We start from the raw sequence: 22098 nt of genomic DNA, 5'->3' as shown, positions 1-22098 counted from the left end.
CGTAAAGTCAAAAAACGGATGGCTGGGTTTGTCTTGAAGAACAAGTCCGTAAAACACGAACAGCCAACAGGTGTAACAATTGAAAGAAAGAGGTGAGTACCTTACCTTATTCTTTGGTCGGTCGTCTCAGACTCTCCTGATTCCGTGCTTGTCTTTTTTCTTCTTTTTCTTCTCTTCTTTCTTTGTCTCGACCGAAGCGGGAATGGAACGACGAAGAGCTTGAACGCTTTGTCACAAAGAAAGGTACCAGACGCCCACGTTACACTGAAAATGGGATGGAGACAGGGACCGAAGGCTACGGAACTGCTGGTTGGCTGTCGGCGTGCAGAATGGATGGTACGTCGCAAACGAGCTAATTTAATCAAAAGGCCATAAGAAAAACAAAATCAAAAATAGTGTGAAGAACTGCTAGAGAGTGCAAAAGAGAAGTAAAATTAATTGAAAATGAGAAGAAAAAAAAAAGAGCCGGTCGACGCTGTCAAAGAGATCAGCTTGAAAAATCCCAGAGACGATCTCTGATCAAAAACGAACCAGAGACGGGGTGATAAAGCCTAGCGGCGAGCACCAACCAGCACGGAACACTATGTGCCTGCGGCCAATGTCTGATCAGGGGTTGGGATCCTTACATGACTGGAAACGAGTGACTGCGGTTGATTGCCCTCTACTCCGCAGCGGTGACGGAGAGTGGGCTCACCCAAAATTGAGGCGCGAGCAGAAGGAGCGTGGGTAGAGAATGAACTGATGACAGGATGCTAGAAAAGGAATGCAAAATGAAAGTTGGAGAAAAAAAAAGTCGAGAGCTTAATCTCCTGCAACTACTAGAAAGTGGCCACCGCCTCTTGCCAATCAAGAAAGGTTCGACGGAAAACAAGTAAAGCCAAAGCCTCCTTGCCCATTAATTACGGATCAACCACACACGAAAGAGGGGACAGGATCAAGCCTCTGATTATGATAGGCCAGCCGAACACGACTCAAAAAGTGCGGACGACAACTCGGTTCATCTGTTGGCTGCATGTGTCCTAGGCGCCAATCCACTCTGCTGGGCTTGTGCTTGCGCAATCTGGAGGGCTTGGATTATCTGGGCAGGCTATTCCAATGCCACTCAATTTCTCTTGTCAGGGGCTAGTTCGGCACTAACAGCACGAACGGGGCAGCTGTCAGTTTACGGGGAGGCTACTTGGCTCCAGCTACTACTGTAGAGAGAAAAGAAAGAAATCCAAGTGAGGGGAAAGGCAAGCGAGCAAGCAACCTGTCAAAAAGCCCCGGATTGCAAGCCACATCAGGTGGATTCCCTCCTGGAGCGATAGTAGCTCGATCTTGGATCTCAAGTAGACATTCATCAATGCAACCAATATTGCGTCCGTCTACGGCGAGCTAGAGCGAATAGAAGGTTTACAAAGTAATATAAACAAAACGCCTGGTGTCCATGGCCGCAGCTTCTAGCATTCAGGTTAAAAATTGAAATAGGCGAGGCGGCGCGGAGACTTGGCATGGCTATCCTGTACGCAATTCTATTTCCGGACCCCAGAGTGAGGTAGCTGATGAGAGCTGACACGATACGATGGAGAAATTACGACAGGTTGACGTTTTTTTTTTTTTTTTTTTTTTTTTGATTGATTGAGCGATAGCTGAGCAAATATATCATCGGGAATACCTGCGTGGTCTTTCTTCCTTTGTTTCTGTTTCGGTACCAACCACCGATTGCGAGCTATATCCAAAAGATAAATCAAGATTTGCTCAGACGTCTTAACTGCGCTTCTATCACTTCTGGCCGTTGCCCAGCGTTGACGGGCTGCCCCCTACATGCATGAAACACTTGATGTTTGTCGCATGTGGCAGTACCACTAACATGCAGAGATGCAAATCTCAGGTTTTCAGGTAGAATGCATTCAGGTTCCCCAGAATCTAGCTCGGGTTTCCTTGTCTCGATCGACCCCATCGAATGCACATCTTTCATGGCCAAAAATCATGCCGCCTGATGCAATCACAAGGTCACGTATGCAACAACTAGATCGGGTACGCGATCTCTATATTCTCGCAGAAGCAAAGTTCGGTGCCATGCGCTCATGCAAGCCGGGCTGTTTGTTTCCTGGCGACGATCATACCCCTCCTCTGACCACGGTATCTTGTCATGATGGTGATGGAAGTTCACTCTGAAGATGATTTATGCTTGGCTTTTCGCGGGAACCAGCCCCAGCCGTGCTTTGAATAGGTGGAACCTTTACTACTCGGCCCATTTTTCCGAAGGGCTTATGGAAGCGGCAAAGGAAGAAAATAGATCGGACCATGAAACAACACCATCGGTCTGTAAGCACCAAGCAAGTACCCCACAAAGTAATTGTATTGCCATCATCCCATGCAATTTCACTTCAGTATGCATAAAAGCGACACAAGGCATCATGCGGTTATAGATGCAACCAAGTCAACACACCACTGATCTTAGATAAGAAGGTATAGTAACCAGTGTCTGGGGAAAAGTCGTAACGCGCAGTAAGTGATTAACTTTTGAGACTTGAACTCAGTTTTCATATCCATTATAATCATCACATGATTGCGTACCTATGGTGCTCGTGATTGTAAACACTCCCAGGACTAATCGTGGTGACATTTTCTCTAGCTCAACTTCGTCTCGCTAGTCGACGCGTGTCTATTCTTGTACTCTCTCGGGCTTTCAAATTTTCCTTTCCCTCCCCACATGCCCAGCTTCTTCATTTTAGCCTTTGCTTCAGCAGCACGGTACTTTGCCTCCAATCCACCAAACTCTGCGCCGATCTTGGCGTCGTACACCGTGGCCAGCCCACGCTTTATCATCTCCAGGCCGACATCCCTCCTAAAGAGCCAACGGCGCACCCACACCGTCCCGACAACCCGTTCGTACTGATCCCGCCTGTAGATATAGGTTCGCACATTGCGGCCGAGTATGTAGGACTTGAGGAAGTCCAACGCTTCGGCGCTGAACGGCTGGGCCTCTCGTCCGAAATGCGCTGCTTCTGGGGCGTCGACTCCGGCGATGCGGACGGGGATCTGGTTTGTTTGGAGTTAGCGGGCTACGTTGGCGAGGAAAGGTCCCTGTGGCTGGCTTGACGTCGTCCGGGAGGGAGGGGTGCAATCCTCTACGCCAGGATCGTCGCAAAAAAAAAAAAAAAAAAAAAAACCTACAGTCTTGCCCTTGAGCGCCTTTCGCTCGGTCGGTATGCTCCTCAGCCAGCTCCACCCTGCCAGTCGTCCGCCGGGCGTATGGAACAGGTGGAAGTTGTCGCCGTCGCCCACGCTAGTTACGCGGCCAAAGAGGCTCCTCCTGCGGAAGAAGCCCGGGTGTATGTAGTTTGTTCCTGGGATGCGACGCAGATAGGAGCGGTAGAACTTGACGGCGACCAATATGGTGGTCGTGGCGATCGCGGTAGGTACCCAGTTCCGCGGTTCCTTGTAATGTTCCCAATCCGTCTTGTTCAGGCTTTCATTCCAATGTCGCGCGGGCTTTGGGCCGTCGGAGCTCTTGTCGCTGCTCCATGGCCACCACATTATGTGCTTTCCGGAACTTGCTTGAACCAGCTCGCGGGGCTACCTCATCATTGGTGCCGTGGTCGCGTCGAATTATCTGTCGACGGTGGGAGGGATCCCTGAAATGGCATCTATGCGGTAGGTTGAAGGTTAAGCCGAGGACCGGTGACAACCGGTATGGATTTAGCCTTTGGACGAATCAGCAACAGGAAAGGATCTATTTGGCCTAAGGCATCAATGTCAATCTTTTGGGATGGTGATCTAATCTTATCTTATCAAGATCTGATCTGTAACGTCAGCCGTGGCTACCAACTGGACTTCATCAGGTGACCAAGATTCTTTCAACCTTCTACCATGTCCTAATTTGTGCTGCGTTCTGAGCTGAGAGAACTGGACGTCAAATACAGCAGGCAGTAGTAGTCAATCGGAAATGGTACACAATATTTGGAGGGCTGCTCGGACAAGCAAGCAGTTCAAGCCATGAATTATGCTCAATATCAACTCCTGAAAAGCCTACAGTACGGAACAGGAATACCCGGGCAACCAGACTTTGACCTTGGTAACGCCTGATCTCGTGACAGATGCTGAACTATTTCTGTTGCGATGCTTGTTCGACCCATGGACGGCATACGTGGAAGTTTGACCCAATATCGCCTACGGCTGTACCAGCAGTGGATTTGCAGACCGCCGACTAGGCTATGCTACACCTTATTATAAAGGGAACTCGAATGAGGAACCGGCTGAACGTTTGTAGCATCAGGACAGTTGAGGAGCTCAAAGCAGGACTCTGGTATTTCCAGCAGAAGCTTGAGAGTCGTTTGAGATTCAGGTGCAATGCAGTCCATGCCGGTCAGCATCAAGTGAGATAGAATAGAACCAATTGGTTGTCAGGGAAGCAGCTGTAGAACTAAGCTTTCCCTGCAACAGCTGGCCAGCCCCAAAGAATTCGAAAGAAGCTATATGTGCGACAGGAAATAGTAGGCTAGCCGTTCACATGTGCACCTCGACGTGGCTGGCTGCGAAGGGGCGGGTGGCTCACATCGTCATCGGCAAAGATATTCCCGATAAAATTCACTCAGCAACCATGATATTTCACATACGACCACACCCACTGGAATATACGGGATCCCGTCCGCTCTCCCCTAGTCAAACCAGTGAGGGCCGAACTAGTACTCAGGTGGGTGACCACTGGGGAATCCTCGGTGTTGTATGTCTTTTGTTTTTTCGCTTTCTTTTTTTTTGAATCCAATACCTGTGTGTTAAATATAATTATATAATATTCCCCAAAGAAAAAAAGAAACAAAAAAGGGATTGCTGCATAATTCTGTAACGTGCTATTTTGCACCAAAGGTTGGATTTTTTGCCAAAGACCAAATTATAATGTTGCTGTACGACGGGCACCGGTACATACGACCATATCCATTGGAATACACGGGATCCCGTCCGCTCTCCCTTAGTTAAACCAGTGAGGGCCGAATTAGTACTCAGGTGGGTGACCACTGGGGAATCCTCGGTGTTGTATGTTTTTGCCGTTTTATATCTTTTTGTGTACTGCCTAGATCCCCAACCCAGTTATATAGATTCATAAGATCAGTCTTTGTGGACTATTATAACTTCATTCTTACTGGAAGACAGAAAACTCTATTTTTCTTTTTCGTTTTAATCTGGATGGTAGTTTCCTTCAGGTATCAACAGAGTAAGAGTGCGCATTTCAAGTAAATACCCACGAGTCCCGGTATTGATGGTTGGGCGATGGCTCCTCCACGATAACTTCATGCGTACGTACTCATAACCAATGTAGTCTTTTGTTCGGTCGACTTGTGCCTCGACTTTGCCAGATGAGCTTTACTCCCGGGAGTTCAGACAAAAACACCACTTCCGGACTCAGAGATAAGCCCTACGATCATCGTCCTTAGGGTCACCTCCCTTGCCATACTATCTTTCGGCTCGCTAAATAACAACACATAGACGAGAGCCACATATTCAGGTAAGTAGTATAATAACTCTTATCGAAGACCACATCTTCCTGTCTGTCTTGGATATGTATGGCGGGTGTTTCTTAGGTCTGGATGAATGTTTAGTTTGGGCTGTGATGAGATATAAAAAGCTCTCAGCTCGAATTCCATGTCTTGCCTTTTCAAGATATTCCTAGAAGCTGTCAGAGGCTTATATACAAGCCAAGTACATGAGGGAAGCCCGATGTTCAGTCAGAATATGCCTGTAGCAATTTTAGGATATTATCAGATGTTCATTGCTAGATGCGTCTGCCAGATCAGACAGAGCATATTTTACATTGAAATACGACCAGTATCTAGCTACTTCAGGAACAGTGACTAGAGCTCTTTAGCCTTGGTATTCAGTACAAAGTGCTTGTATATTTGGCGAGCATAAAACCTAGGGGTTCGTCGTATGCATGTCGTGTCACAGGACATGACACTTTGTTCAAGCTGAGATGTCCTTTCCAAACGTATAGTGATCCAGATGGGGCAGGCTCTGTTAAGGTTCACTTGAGTACAACAAGAGCTCGTTCGATACACCCCTTTGGATGGTTCCACCTATCTTTCCTTTACTGTTTTCTCACAGTGGGTGAGCTCGACAGGTCCGTCGCTTACAACATGTGGCCGGGTATCTCGCTCATGGTATTCTGGGGCTTCCGCTGATCAAACAAGGTAAAATGTGGTTATAGCCCGACTGAATCATAGAAAAGCTGTTCTCCCACCCGTCTTTGTTGTGTTTGAAACTTAATATTGGTGCATGATATCTTTAATTACAACTGCCACTTGTTATTATGACATGTAACGCGTAACACACCACTTCTACCATCCTTTGTGCGTGACTACGAGCTTTGTGTAGGTGGATTAACCAGTCCCATAGCCACGTACCCCCGTTGTGGCCGAGGGCGGAGATGCGGCGATGGACAAGACTCATGAAGCTGCTCGAAGGGGCGTGTCGAACGAGCGATGGCGGTTAGGATCGGCACGCCCATGGGACGCGAGCCGCATGTTGCTCATCAGCCGCGAGCGCAAGGGTCACCTCTACAGCTTACTGGCTTTCTAGAACGCGTCAGTAAAGGCTAATTTAAACTCTCATCCTGGGCATCGTGAGCTGAGCATATTTGACCAAAGATACGTTGACCTGGTCGGTGGATCGACGTGTGACAGCTCGAGGAGATTTTTTCCTCCTTCTTTCTCTGGGGTCTGCTCCCAAGGCTGACCGATCGCCATAATCTGCACAGATCTGCGATCTAGATGGTATCACAGTCGTTGATACAGCTCTATCTTGCATATTACTACTACTATCCGTAACTTTGAGCCCCATGTCCTCCTGTCGGTGAAGGCATAAGTTTATAATTTCAGTTTATATAGCATGTTTGTTACTAAATGCAAGTGGACTCATGTGGTTATTATCTTTTATTCTTTGTATAAGTCAGTTGGTAAAAATATTTTCCACAGGCCTACCCTTGATAGACGTTGGGCTTCAACATGTCGATCATTATCGAAAACGCGGCAAAAGGAGACAAAAAGCTTACCCACGTACTAATCTATACCCATATAACGTTCACGGTTATGAGTTTTGCGGGATTTTTATGTCCTTTCGGTTTTATTTATTTAATTTTTTCTTTAAATCTTTTTATTTTAATTTTTATTTTTTGTTCCTTACACGTGGTTGGAGTCCCCAGTGCTGGCTATGGGTACTATCCCCCAACCTCCCATGATACGTGTTGGGGAAAAGATGTAAGCATACCCCAAGAAGATACAAACAAAACGGTAGATGCATCTGAATCGGACGACAACAACATCCCATAACCATGCCTAGGTTTGCAAATTTTTCCATGCCCAGACTTTGAGGTAGTATCGATCGAGTTAATATACAGGCAGGAGACATAATGAATAGCCGCAAACTATAGCAAGACAACTGAAGCTACCCTTGAACTTGCATGTTGAACGGTTGTACAGTACAATGTTGAGAAAGCACCCCCGTGTCGTCGTCAGCACTTCAATTTATGGCTTACCCTGCATGCAACCGTACCGCCAAGAAGATGGAGCAGAAGAGGTACCTAGATACTTCTACTTACTGCTGATGGTTACCTACCTATCTGGGAGGAACCTGCCCAACCAAGGTAACGTATGATGACGAAATGGACTTATGCAAGCCCCTATCACACCAGGCAACCTATGCAGGGCAGGCACTACCAAGGGGGTGAATGGGGCATAATGCAATCGAGTCGACCAAGCGAGTAAGTTGCGCATTACAATGAAGAATGATAATGTGCTGTATGTAGTCAGTCCAAGCAAGACAACTGCCGGCAAACCAAGACATGACACCAATGCGACAGAGCACAGTGCAAAACAAGTAAAAACCTTGATATCAATCACTGGGATACCCGCTTGCATGAACAAAAGGGGTTCAGAATCTGAACCAAATGCTGCCCACCAAGATCGCAACAAAGCCGACGATCAATCTAATGCGTCGTTCCTCATTAAGGAGGTGGTGACAGATGTTATTATCAGATAAATCTCGGAAGAGGTGACAACTAAACATCAAAAGAATGGCAGTGAAGTGACTGAGACATGATCTAAGATGTGCCGTCCCGGCGCATGCCTCGGCGCCATTTTAACTAGGGGGCGTTGGGATAAATGACATGTCCCAAAGGTAAAATTGGTAGGTGTCTTGTGTTGGTCGAAATCGAACGGGCCAACAACAGGTCCAGGAACCACAAAGAAGCTAAACGTTTCTTTTACAACGTAATATATGGACGGTTGGAACCACATCAAAACGCCGCCGGACTCAAGTGCCGTTCCGTCCTGGCAAAACAAGAGAGACTCGAGACAGCCACATGTCAATATTTGTTTTTCTTACTTGCCTGCCTAGGTAATTTGTTTCGATAGCTTACCGCCCTCCCCTAAGCATAGGTGTTAGAATATGCTCTAGTGTTTGGGGTGGAAGGTCACTCGGCCGATTCCTATCCCATGAACAAAAAAAAGTGATTAGCCCCGGCTTTGAAGGGGATTAAAGAAAGAATAAAAGAAGACGGAAAAGAAAAAAAGGGATTCATGGTGGCTTATTGCCGGAGCCAAATTTTGAGTTGGCTCAGGCACAATTCCATCATATTAAACCCGGTCAGAGTCGCGGTAGGAGACGCGCTATCGCTGCGCGGCGTGTCTAACCAGGGCGGGTGGCTTGTCATTCTTTTTCGTTGGTGTCCTTTGTGAGCATGAGCTAGTCTCTTCAAGACGAATAAAAGTCCTACTTTTTATTTTTTTACCGCGCCACCCGGCTCCCCCGGTCAGGAACCGTGACCAGTCTAGCACGAGTCCGTTCGGACGTGAACTCGGAGAATTGGGAGATTTTTTTGCATACCGGTTTTTGGATTGCACAAGACGCCTTTTGGTCAGCGAGAATAATAAGAATAAAAAAAAACTCAGGGTCCAGCAGGCACGAGATCACTCATGGTCTGTTGGAGGACCACCACACGCCCCCTTTGTTCTGCTTCTTCTTTCCTTTCGTTAGTTTGTTTTCCCTGCCCCTTTTCTTCACCTTACTGCCAAGTTCCCCTCCACAAGTGCAAGCCTTGCCGACTCTCGTGCAACACAAGTCTTGGTTTGAGAAAACTTTGATACATGCTCGGCCACTATGGGCTTAGCATGACGATCCCGTCTACAGTACATCATAGCTGGAGAATATGGAGATCTTGAATCAGATTCTCAGGCACCAGGAACACGTGGGATATTGGGAATAACGTAGAAAAAGTCCGCAGCAAAAAAGAAACCAAACGCTCAACTCCACGCGAATGGGGGCGTGTACATACAAGCTAGTTCCCTTCCAAGCCTACATTCATCCATAATGGGATCATGGGACAGGATAGAAATCTCCGCAGCAATTTTAACGGCTAGAATTGTTGGGGGATCGTCAGGCGAACCTTTTTTACCCTTTTTTGTTTCGTTTCAAACTTTTCCATTTCTCTCTCTCGCTTCCTATTATTCCGGGGGTACCAGGTTGTGCTCGTATCTTCTCTCTTTTTTTTTTTGTGTTTTCAAGGGACCACTTAGTCCAATAGCAGATGAGAGATTTACCAAACAGACAGAAAAAGGAGCGTCGGTATACACAGGAGTACTAGCTTAGGTTACCTTGACAGACCAAAAACCGCATCAAACGTAGTCATGGATGGTTATAGATCGGGATGGCCGCATGCCACTTGCACGGCTCTTCCTCGCTCTAATTTCACCGGCATGATATCATCTCGCGAGACAGAGCTCGCCGCACTATTCTTTTCCGGCGCGCCTTCACCAAAAGAGAACATTACCTGGAGACACGCACAGAAACAGTCGAAAAGAAAAGATAAAAAAAATAAAAAATAAAAATAAAGAGAAATAGCAAAACGACGTCCAAAAAGGGCTGAAGATCGGCATTATAGACAGGGAAGACCGATGTTGGTGGGGTCATTTGGGGAACCTGGTCAAACCTCAAACACACCCCTGATCAAAACCCATCCAACTGACCGCCGTGAAGCGTGGTCCTTGCCAATTTGCTTTTGGCTCTCTCTCAGGGATGTTTTGATGAGATTCTCGTATGGACAAGAGGAAAATAGAAAAAAAAAAGAAAGAAAAAAAAACTTTGCTCTGTTATTAATTTTTCCCTTCTATCTTATCATAGAAAACTTTTTATTTATTTTTGTCATTCTTTCTTTTTCCACTCCCCTCTATGCGATTTGTCTTTATGGTTCCCCATAACGTTGCACTCCTTCCAAGGCCTCATCCCAGTCAAACGTCATTCAAATGCCAGGGGTGGGCTGCAAAAAACGGGGGTTTTTTGGGTATTTTTTTTCCCTTCTCTTAAGAGGCCTCTCGAAACCAAAAGGTTACCTTGATGGTTTAGACTTGAGTAGCCAAAGAGCAGGCGCGATGGCGAAGTTCCGTCGTTCGGTTCCCGGGGTCCCAGGTCCCGCGTGTTTCTGCTCGGTGGATGGTATTCTCCAGATTGCGATTGCCATCCCATACCACCGTTGTACTGTAAGTGGTGGTGGGACGATCCCGCACCAGTCCTGAGCCGAGAAACAAAACTTTGGGCAGGGGGGGAAACACCTGACTCGACATCCGGCAGGCGATCGGTGGTTAGGGACCTCTCTTCGTCTTTTTATTTTCATCCGGCCGTCCGGGATCCCGGGTGTGGATGAGGAGCCGTAAGAAAAGAGCCCCTCTTCCGTCCTATGTTCGCCTAGAGTACGGATAGGCCTTGCAACTTTTCTTAATCAATCTACGGTACCGCGGGCAGCCGCGTGGACCCTGTGGGAACTGGCCGTGATCCAATCCAGTGTCCCTATGACTATTCCACGGCTTGTACCTGCCTTGCTATGCGCCTGGTGATCCGCAAACGCCCTGTCATCTATGGGGGGCAAAAGGTGCTCGGTACCAATGTTGCTGTGTGAGGTAAAAAAAAAAAGAGAACAAGCCGAGAGGGAGAAAAAAAACAAGGGACTATACCCTCGATCGAAGCATGTGAAGATCACAGACTGCTATACATTTTTCCCGCGGTAGAAACTTCGCAAAAACCTCCCCCATTTTGCTTGATGCATGTCCGGTCACGGAGACGATATCCCGTCCTAAAGTTAATCGCTTCCCCGGCTCCCGAAATAAAAGGGGTTATTCGAGTGAAAATCCATCGCCACTTTTGGCCGGTTGATATGTGTAATCAGATCCCCCCATTGGTCATCTGTCTCGGTGATGACTGGCCACTGATGGACGTCGGTTGTTCGACGTCTGGGACGTGATAGTGCTAGCTAGTCTTTTCCCCATACTCGCCAAATCCCCTAAATGAGCAGATACTAAAATTATCTACTCGAGCTCTTGGCCCTTTTTTAGACGATGGTACGATGGCCAACGGCAATCTCTCTGCAATCTTCAGTGCTACATGCCTACCTGGGCCGCTCTTGAAGCGTTCTGATGGCTTTTCGGGAAGGATTGCAGAAAAGCGGAGTTGATCCGCCTCTCTCTCCTTGAGTTCTTGACTTCTTTTTCTCTCTCTGTCTCTTTCTGCTCGCTTGTTGTGTTGGAGGGGCACCCGTTGGGTGGTCACATCCTCTTTCGCGATGCACCTACCCCAAACAGGCGGGAAAGTCGGCGATCTCACTTCCAGTGCCGACCGGGGCCCCTGGTATGCCAGTGTTTCACATTTACGCTAGTCTCTTCGGGTGGAGATGGGATGAACTTGGGTTCTGTTTTTGATGGGCAAACATCAACGACGGCATGCCGGGAGTCAAGGGGAGGAATGGATAAAAAAAAAAAAAAAAGAGTTGTGGCCAGCGCCTTGCATACCCCTGTATTGATTTCACAACAAGTCAGTTTTTTTTTTTTTTTTTTTTAGTCCTCCGTGGTGTAAGGGTAGTTCCTTGTTGAAGCTCTTTATTCAGCTTGAATTTGTTAATTCTGTGCTCGATGCATATTTGTCTGTCCAAAAGTAGACTTCACTTGTAGACAGCAAACGGTAGGTAGCGGGGCGGGGGGGTGTAGACAACTTACGATTGCTCTAGCACAAGATAATATCAGTTGGACTCCGTATCTCGAGTCCCACATCACCTCAACTTGCGAAGAGTTTACTATTTGCTGCGTATGAAAGACGGATGGAAAAATTTAGTGGGTAGGGGTATCAGCCCACTCCTGTGTCTGCCGCCACTCGACTCGCCTACTATCCAGGCGGCCTCATCCGTACAAAATCACTCGCTATTGCAGAACCGGCATAAACGTGCCAAACATCGCGCAGACACGACCCTACTTTGATTTGCATCTGACCAGCCAACGATCAGTACACACCACCCCGCAAGGCGGGGCCGGGCTCGAGTCGGACGACAAGATGGCCTTCCAGGACCGGCCGTTTGCGCGCGAGTGGTGAAGCGGTGGAGAGTTGTGATGGTTCTAACCCACATGGCCACATCAGGCAATGATGGGCTAATTGATACTGCTCTTGGCCTTCAAATTGCAGCAGACGCGGCTATGATAGTTGCTGACTTGGACAGCCTGACTTTTCACTGTACGTCGTAGCCTGGGTGGACACTCGGCAAAGGGGCCTTGACAGCTGATTTGGAATACTTTGTTGATCGGATCTAGGATTCGCTGCAAGCGCCCAAGTCCCAAGAACACAAGGGTGACATTACTAACATTACTAAGACAGGCAGGCAAAGGAAGGCATGTTAATCACAGTAGCTACAAACCCGCAAACTCTACGTATCCGTTGTCGTATACGTTGGTTGCTAAGACCCTGGCGGACACATCCTCAATGCGGCCCGTTTGCGACACAAGAATCCTCGGACTCCCACTTAGTTCGGGACCTAGCGGAGGGAAACAAGTCATCCGCATCCCACCGAAGGCGATAGCGTTGCGACCGCCTCTATACTATTTCGTGGTCGTTGAGGGTCTTTTATCTGGAAGACTCTTGAGCCGAAATAAAACCAACATCGCCAAAACTACACGACTGATAAAGGATGGATCGTATTTCGATTGATTGATTGATTGTGCTTTGCATGAATGTGCACAGATGCCCATTTCAGATTGCTTCCGGGGATTTTTGTTGCAGTCTAGTGGGGGTGCAAGTTGAAGGCAGGCATGCCAACCGCCTCCAGTCCAATCAACGATGGCCTGACCCCGAAATGCACGCTTGTTCACTGTCTTGTCAATTTCTGCGACTTTATTCCCGGAGTGCTGCGAGCGCGGGCTGTAGCGAAGTGCTGCCCCCCGGTCACCTCTGCGGTAGGTTTGCCCTCCTTGCGACCCAACATTGAACAGTCGATGGGAGCAGAGAATTTTGTCCAAGTACTCCATCGAGTGTCCATCAAAAGACCCATTCAAACTTAGATCGAGACCGGTCCAGTGGAACTAAGTAGTAGTAGGATGGAACTCTCCGTCTCCACTTGTCGAACTCACAGAGCAGTCGGCGACCAAGTTACGTGAGTGAAAAGGAAAAGCAAAGGTGAGAGAGAGGAGTAGCGGAACCAGGGCAGCAAAAAAGCCGTCCTTGATTGAACAGGGGGATAAGTTGGCGCGGCTAAGGTTGTTGAATGTGAGTTTAGGTGGGTTGGCGCAACACAACTTGCGTGCCTGAGGTATTCACGCACCGCATACCAGTGACCAAGTAAAGTACATGGAGTGCGGGTAATGTAAATGCACTATTACCGGGGGCATTTCAGAAGTGTCATTGACGTCGTGAGCGGGGCTTTGTTCGTGTGGGCAGACTTGGCGGCGACAAGCCTTCTGACGCGACCGGGACAGACAGTCCAATACATGGAGGCAGCAGTCCTACCCTATCTTTATTCCCCTTATACCATCATCAAAGACGACAAGACCGTCATCAAACCGCAGAGTCGCTCCACTGGAACATCTTTCCCACCACAGCCTTGAAGCGAATTAGGAGGGGAGCAGACGTCATACAACAGGTCAGACAGACACCCAATATATCAGAAGGCGGCTGTTTTGGAACATGGGTGCGGTAGGCTATCATAAATTTTGTCGGGGGCTATATAGCATCAATATGTCATCGGTAACAGAAAAAACATTGCCCAAGCTCGTCATAAGTGTAACGTGCCTTTGTTCAAAGGGTGGTGCTCCTCCACCAGAGGCACTCATTCATTCGGTTGGCTGCTTAACCAACCCCCAGCACCGTGGTATCACACATTCCTTCAACCATGTTCACCACCTCCTCCCTAGAGACTCTGACCTACCTAGCGTCACTTGCGGCAAATGCCCCTGTCGGGCCGGTGATGTCAACTGTGCAGTTTGTCTCATTTGTTTACCTAGGTATGCGAGCAGACGTCAAAACGAAGAACCAAAAAGGAAAAAAAAATTGCCCAGGCTTCAAATCCCTCACTTTTGTCTGTGCTAAGCTTATGACGACACTGCTGTACTTATCCCGCGCCTCGGCAAGGGACTTTTTTTTTTTTTGCTGCACGTACATTTTGAATACACTCGAGAGTTAGCTGCCAACTCAACTCCCTTCCCCTACGGACGAACCGAACCCCTACAGAATCCTTGGTCTAACGTCTATTTCCATCCATATCCCACCGCATGATCTGAGAGCCATGTGTGCAGAGCCGCTCATAATTTCAATTAGGAGCAAATAGAGATTCGAGTCAGGTAGGCTGCTTCATAGTGTTGTGGCAGTATCAACAACAGACTGGGGGGGTGGATGACGCAAAAATAGGAAAATAAAGAAGTAAAATGACAATAACAAATAAAATGCTAGACAAGGTACCGTCACAAGAGTCGTTCACCTGTGGGCACCAAAAAAGAAGTGTACAGTACATCAGAGACGGTACGTACCTTGCCTGCCTCTCAGGCGGCAAAGGATGCGTGAGACATGATGGCGGTCCACTTGAGGCAGATACGACCCCACTCCTCATCCCAAACTACAGTATAGCATCTTGTTATTATACCTCGATTAGAATTGCACATACACCCACACCCCGACAGTGGTAATATCGGACTCATTAGGGTAGGGTACCTCACCCACCTCAAGGTTGGGATCCGAAATCCATGTGTCGACAACAAGTGACAAAACTGCTATCTCTATTCCGGCATTGAGTCTCCTAAAAAATTGTTCTAAATATACACGCCACAGATCATGTGTTTTGCAAGCTTTTGTGGACCTTAATCTCAAATCAAAGGCGAAATAGGTACTGAAGGTATGCTGGGCATCAAGAGCGACGTCTGAACGATTATGCCGGGTCCGCTATTTTTTTATCTGATTTTTTTTTTATTCTATGTGTTTTGTTTGTTGTCAGTCCCTGGGAGCAAATTGACTTCGCTGCATTTTTCCAAAGCACGCCATTCTCTGCATAGGTCTCCATCCACCAAGGCAGGAGAGGCGGCATCGCAAAAGAAAACAAATATTGTCAAAGCCATGTAGACAAGCGCCATTGCAAGCTCCCTTTCCCCGGCGCTTCCACGGCCTGTAGGGCAAAACAAAACACAGCCACCAGCAACAGAATGGACCGAAAGCCTGGGGAAACCGCAGCGTGCATTGAACACATACATCAGCGGCGCGGGCTTAGCATTTTTTGTGAGGCAGGGGCGGACGGGAACGACCAACCAGACAAGCCTAGCATCAACACCGGGCAGATACCGCAAGTGCCCTAGGTAGGTAGGTACTTACAGTGCGCTAGACATGGGGCTACCTGATTGATTGGAGCGGGAAACCGACTAAGCTGGATTTGTCTTGTACTGTGCGTCACAGTGTCAAAAAGCGGCGAAGCCTCATTGCCACAAGTATCCCACCACACATCATCATCACCTTTGACCACTCAGAGCAACAGCGAATGGGCAGGGACGCGGTACTCATTCCTCGGCCCGCCGTCGTTTTGGCCCTGGTAGGGCCCACCGTGCGCATGCCGTCAGGGCCGCCAACCCTCCCCGTCCGTCTCACCGTGCCGGTCTTTTCAAACGACACGGTTGGGCTCCGACAGCCTTGGAGCACAGTGGATAAGTCCACTCCTCTGGGTCCCCGCACGTCACTTTCCGTCTCATCTCTTTGGCCAGTCACCCTTTGGAGCCAAAATAAAAATGATTGTTTTTTTTTTTTTTTTTGTCTTTACACCCCCCCTAGAGCTTTGCCCCACCACTACTATACAGAGAGAAAGAGAGGAAAAAAAAAAGACACACCCTCCAAGGGTACCTTGGCTTGGCAAAGCACAACTCCTCCCTGTCGCCCTTTTGGTGCGGACTGCCATCACTGGCGATGACCTAGGTACCAAGTCAAGCATGCTGGGATAGCAAACTAGCCTAGTGGGTTTCCTTGTCTTCTGGTGCGTGCTTGCAGAAAGAAAACGGCGCCGGGGTCTGGATATGTAAACCACCGCCAACCTTCTCACCTTACAGAAAGTGTCAATATTCGCCTCGTCTTATTCTGCACAACATCAAACCCAATTGCACCTAGAAAAACCACGAAACGAACATCTACAAGGCACCACAGCAGGGCTTAAACCTTTCATCCCATCCCGAAGGAAGGGACAAGCATTTGGGTAGAATAGACGAGACGAAACGGGCGGACCGCAATACCTGGATCGCCCTTCTTCCATTTTGTCCGCCTCAGCCTACAAGCATCTTCGCGGCATCCACGAGCAAGGTCGTCGGTCTGCAACTCCACAACCATCTTTCTCCTCCCTGGTACGGCATACGCTTATGCTACCCACTCATCAATTCTTAACAAACCGGTACATCGATTTGCACCGTCCTGAGAGCAGCCAGCTGTTGCTTGCTTCGCCTTGGCCAGCGTTTATCCTGACAGCACCACCAATTTGGTAGACTGGGTCTATAACAAGAAAAGAGCAGCTCTTGTGAAACGGATCAGCGCCGAGTTAAATGGACATATCTCGTGGCATATCCATGCCTATTTACAACACTCCTTCACCATCATCATAACAACGGCTCCACGCACTCGCATCAACAACCACCCATTTCGTCCGTCGCTCCTTTTTCCCCAGCACCTTCGTATCACTCAAATCAAGCCTCGAGATTCAGTAGACAGACCGCCTTTGCAGATCTCCTGCTTCTTTTGGTCTTTGCTCACGGCACCTCACAAACATCGGCCTACCGTTCAAACCCAACGACTAGCTGCACGCCCACCCTCCTCATAGACAGAGAGAGAGAGAGAAAGAGGACCCTAGTCTGGTTGTGCCCCCTCCCTCTGTCCTGTCAACCACTTCTGTCACCACCCTACCTCTTTTTTTTTTTTTTTTACATCCCATCATCACCCACGGCCCACCCCTGGTTCTTTCCCTTCGTGGACCCCAGGCCCGCCCCTTTACTACCATAGGTCGGCATCGAGATAGGACATCTCACTGCCGATCAGTTTTTGCTTGGAGCTTGTCAGAAGGCACAAAGGGTCCCCACCTGTCCCGCTGACCACAGAGGGTCGACAACGTTTTAAAGCGGAACGTTCAGTCAGTGACATCCACCGGAACTGGCCAAACCCTGTCCTGCTCGCGGAGGGTTGCAGCGCTACTCCAGCATACATCCCATCCACCACATATTGCCGTTGTCTTGGTGCCCTTTGCAAAGACTTAAGGATCGCTGATCCCGCCGACCACATCCGCGGATCTCCTTCCAGCTCTTGCCCTTCATCAACCCAAAGGACGCTACTAGACCGACCATCTCTTGTCTCACGCTCTTTTGCATCTGATCAGCGTCCACAAGGCTTCTAGATCCGGAAGCTATTCATCGTCATCACCACTGTCGCAGACATTTCGCTGGCATCTAGACCGCCTCTGCGCTCCTGAAGCCGAAGACACTGGGCCCTGCCATCCTATTTGTATACACAACCGGTACCACGAACCCTCGACGAAGTTACACTTAAAATACACCATGACGATGACGTTAGACAGCAACCCCCAACGCTTCGGCTCCCTCAACTACGACCCTTACTCCCCTCATCACCCTCAGTTCACCAACCCATGGGCAGCGCCGCCCACGTCTGGTGTGAATGCCTCGAGCAGTATCTACTCGGGCAGCTCACAGGGTGGTCTGAACCCGAACCCACTAAGCCTCGACAGCCTGACGAAGCACTCTCACCAGCCTCCGGTGCCGCAGCATGTCAACCGTAGCAGCGGCGGCAGCGCAACCTCACTGGCGTCGTACGGATCGGTGCCGGTCCCGTCCTCTTCTGCCAACAGCCCCCACAGTATGGCCCACCTCGCCGCCCACTCAACAGGACAACAAGACTTACTCTCATCATCTCAAGATCTCCTTAGCCTCGGTCGTCTCGCCCCGGTGAACAGCCTTCCGTCTACGACAGGATACGCGGAAACCCCATACACCACAACCGCCGCCCCAATTCATCCATCATACGTCGCCACTTCGCAAGCACCATACGAGAGCCTTGGCCGCTATGCGCACTCGATGCAACACAGCATGGCCATTCCCAGCGAGGCAGACCATGCGGCGCGCAGGTATTCTCAATCGTGAGTGGAGCATCTTTCGCAAGAGGGAATTAAGAAGGAAGGGACAAGAGAATCAACTTCCTTGTCTTGTGTGGGCGCAATCTGATTAACTAACAACGATGCAATAATAACAGACTCCACCATGACGAGAGGAGTCGCTTTGCAGACGCCTTGGAAGCTAGCCAGGGTATGCTCTCTATGAGCCAAGATACACCCCGTAACATCTATGGCCCCAATGCGTCTACCCGCGCTCGCGGCTCAGCCGATTCGTATGGCTTTCCCTCGACGCATTCGAACTCAAGCAGCGTGTCTTCTACTAGCGGTTTCGGGTACTATGGTGGATCCATTGACTCGAGCGTTAGCGACTATTCTACCGCCGGGTCGGACGTTGAGTCATTAGCTAGCAGGACGCTCCCCAGGCCTCAGGGCTTGATGACCAGCCATGCACCGCCGGCGCCCTCTACCATGATGGGCCAATTCAGCTCCAAAGTGTCAAACAGCTCACAAAAGAAGCACAAGTGCAAGGTTTGTGATAAGCGCTTCACACGCCCAAGTTCGCTTCAGACACACATGTACAGCCACACGGGCGAAAAGCGTAAGTCCCAAAATACACACCCCTCCCCTGTGCTGCCAATTCTATGTGCCGACGTTTTGCTGACTCGGTCGTGTACCCACAACAGCTTTCCAATGCGAGGTTGAAGGTTGCGGCCGTCACTTTTCCGTTGTCTCCAATCTTCGCAGACATCGCAAGGTACACAAGGGTGACGCAAGGTCCGAGGCTGGCTCCGAGGACCATCACTCTGACTAAGCCTCTCAAGCCTTGGTCACCACAAAAGATGTTGCCCGGACGTCACGGCCAACAACGAAACGAAACGACAATAGACCTTCGAATTTTGCATCTGTTTTCTCGCAAGGGGGGCACTTCGAGTGTCCCCTGTATAGACTGGCCCACGGCCTTACACTCGCTAGAACTTTAATTCACGTCTATCACTACCTAATCACTTTTATCCTTTTATTTTTTTACCCCTTATTATATTTTGTCGACATAAAACTCCTGCGCTCCACTCTACCTCGGATCCCACGACCTGCCACGACGGTGGCCACAGCCTGAAGCGATGCCTCCGTGTATATCAGCAAAGCATCAATTTTCCTGTCCACAGGCGGGTTGGACCAGGAGTCGGAAAATGTCTTCACGTGTACAAAAAGATGGACTGGATGTTTTGAGGCATGCGCCCGTGGGCTTCCGCTGCTCGCGCACTTCCCGTCAATCGCTTTCCGTTACGATGTTTCTTCGCGTTTTCTGTCATTTTTGTCGTTGTTCGGATACCCACTCAGTTTTGTTCTGAGCCGACGGTTTATCTTTCTCTGGTCTCAAGCTCATGGTTTCTACCACTACGAGCCTTGCAACAAGACGACAACTTGGGACTCTCAAAAGGCGTTCGTTGTGGCGTTGTTGGGTTTGCATTTCCTGTCTGCGGGTTTCTTGGGTCAGGCGTTCATGGGTACCGAGATGGCCAAGAGCCAGTCGACGGTGCGCTTTTGTGTCTTTGTTTTTGTTGTCAGGGTGTCCCACCTGTCCTGCTTGGCCAGGTTGCAGAGACTCTCGCGCGCGGTCCGGGTTTGTTTTCCACTTCATGTTTTATTTTATTTTTTTATTTTTTCTGCAAACAAACAAAAACCCACTCACTATAGGGTACATCAGTCTCTCGCTGAACGATCAGATGGAACCGCTAGCGCTCGCTTACAACCCTTAATGGCCCTCAATTTGACGGGCTTTTCACTATTCTACGCGCTCGCTCGGCGAGGTTGGGAATAATCATGTACTATCACCATCAGCAGGCCAACCCTGGAAAACCGCCCAAAGAAAAAAAAAAAGCTCATTATACCCGCCTGCCATTACAACCTTATTATTTAGTTTTGTTTAGATAGCTGCAGAAGATTGACGATCTTCTCGCAAGACAGAATAGATCAAAACCATTTCCCCCAATCACCGTTATCGGTTCCCCATGGAGAAAAAGAACTATGGCAGCCTCCTCTTTTTGCCGACAATATATTTAGCACGTGTTGAAAAGAGACAGATGTCGATCATTTTTCAAAGGGGATCTGCAAAGGCACTAAGCAGCGGCGGTCGGCTGTGAGTTGGACAAAACAAAAAAGCCTTGCCGCACCCTTCGTTCGTCGACCATTCGCGACAAGGACGCGATCTAGGAAAGGGGGCGAGTTAATTCACTCGACGCAGATGATTCCCCCGCCGGCTACCTTCCGAGTGGGTTACGATCGACTCCACATGTTGCGTGCTTGTTTGTGCGTGTGTGTGTGTCTGTGTGTGTGTGTGTGTGTGTGTTGCTAGCACTTCTTGTTGTCTTCGTCTTGCTACCGATTTTTTTTTTCTTGTCTGTCCTCCGTGTCCGGTTTCCCCCACCACCAACCACAATCGGGCGACTCGGAGCTTTTGATAGGCTACTTCGCCTCGTCTCACAATGAGGGCAAACCAAGGAACCTTCATCCAATGGCCCGGGGCGCGGTGCCAGATCGCCACGGGTAGGATCTTTGTGGGGACCCAGAAAAAAGTCAAAAAATCAAAAAATAATTGCGTCCTGGAAAACCACAAGCAAGGAGTCGGGATGAAGGATTACATAGAGGGGTGTACCTGTAAGAATTACGTTTTCTTTATCATTTAATACAGTATACTACACAGGTTACACTTTCATACGTTACAAACGTGGGTACGCGTAAAACAGGCAGCATCTTTTTTTTTTTCTCTCTCTTTTTTCCTCTTCTCTTGTAAGATCAGAGAAGACATTTGATTGGATACAGGGGTGAGCTTTTAGTGATGGGTAACTGACAAACAAGAGGTTAACAGACACAAACCATATGGAACAAGCGAATGGTAAACCCACTACCAGTGGCGCAACACGTGCGTTTCGGAGATTCCCATTTGTTAGCGATATCTACTCGAGTAATAGAAGGGGTTTGTTTCCATTGGAATTTCTTACCTCTTGGAGCAACAAGAGGGTTTCTCTGTCTTGGTCTGAACATAGCTTGAATGGAGCCCAAGTTTGGCACCAAGGAAGCTTGGCCTCTTGCCCCGCCCACAATTATCAGGGCGGTTATAAGTGCCAATTGGGTACCAGACAAGTAATGTAGGCTTTCCAATTGGAGAGAGAGAGAGAACCACAAGGCAAGTTTTGACAGGCCTTATTGTTGCCACCAACACATGTCGATTTTGAGTAGTATTCTGTCAAGTGACATTTTTTTTTTTTTTAAAAAAAAAAAAAAATTCAAATTCACCATAAACAAAGTCATATACCCTTCCCTTCGGCTGCCTCCCTCTTTCACAGCGTTGTGGAGACATCTGGGCATTCCAGAAAAGGTCATAAAGCTCCGCCACATGTTTTAACAGCTTAACGTGCCCCAATTGGGCTGAGCGGTTTTGGGAATTCTTGGCAAAATTGCGATTAAGGATGCAAAGCCCCCCCAGCTTTGCTTACCTTTCGGCGAACGACATAGGTAAAGATTTTCACTTTTTTTCTCCCCTATAGTTTATTTATTTATCCTTTTTGGGAGGCCGGGAGGGGGGAAAAAAACCAACAAAGAAGGACACATGGCCAAGGTCAGACGATCACCGACGATCTTGGGCAGCATTGGCGTGTTTCATCTTTTTTTTTTTTTTTTTT

The 22098-nt window shown here is 48.7% G+C and overlaps 2 protein-coding genes across 2 annotated transcripts; one reads left to right on the top strand and one right to left on the bottom strand.

The window, feature by feature from the left end:
* Nucleotides 1–2613: 2613 nt before the first annotated feature.
* On the bottom strand, nt 2614–3561 carry PpBr36_00353 (uncharacterized protein; the record flags this gene model as incomplete). Its single annotated transcript, XM_029887546.1, has 2 exons — nt 2614–3024; nt 3160–3561. Coding segments are annotated over 2 exons (813 nt in total), but the record flags the coding sequence as incomplete, so codon positions are not given.
* A 14285-nt stretch (nt 3562–17846) lies between these two features.
* On the top strand, nt 17847–19229 carry PpBr36_00352 (uncharacterized protein; the record flags this gene model as incomplete). Its single annotated transcript, XM_029887545.1, has 3 exons — nt 17847–18442; nt 18556–19016; nt 19102–19229. 3 exons carry the CDS (start codon nt 17847–17849, stop codon nt 19227–19229), a joined length of 1185 nt encoding a protein of 394 aa, XP_029750724.1.
* Nucleotides 19230–22098: the final 2869 nt, after the last annotated feature.

The sequence above is a fragment of the Pyricularia pennisetigena genome, chromosome 2 (genome assembly GCF_004337985.1).
Source record: "Pyricularia pennisetigena strain Br36 chromosome 2, whole genome shotgun sequence".
In the NCBI taxonomy this organism is placed as follows: Eukaryota; Fungi; Ascomycota; class Sordariomycetes; order Magnaporthales; family Pyriculariaceae; genus Pyricularia; species Pyricularia pennisetigena.
This window is presented reverse-complemented; position numbering and strand designations above follow the sequence as displayed.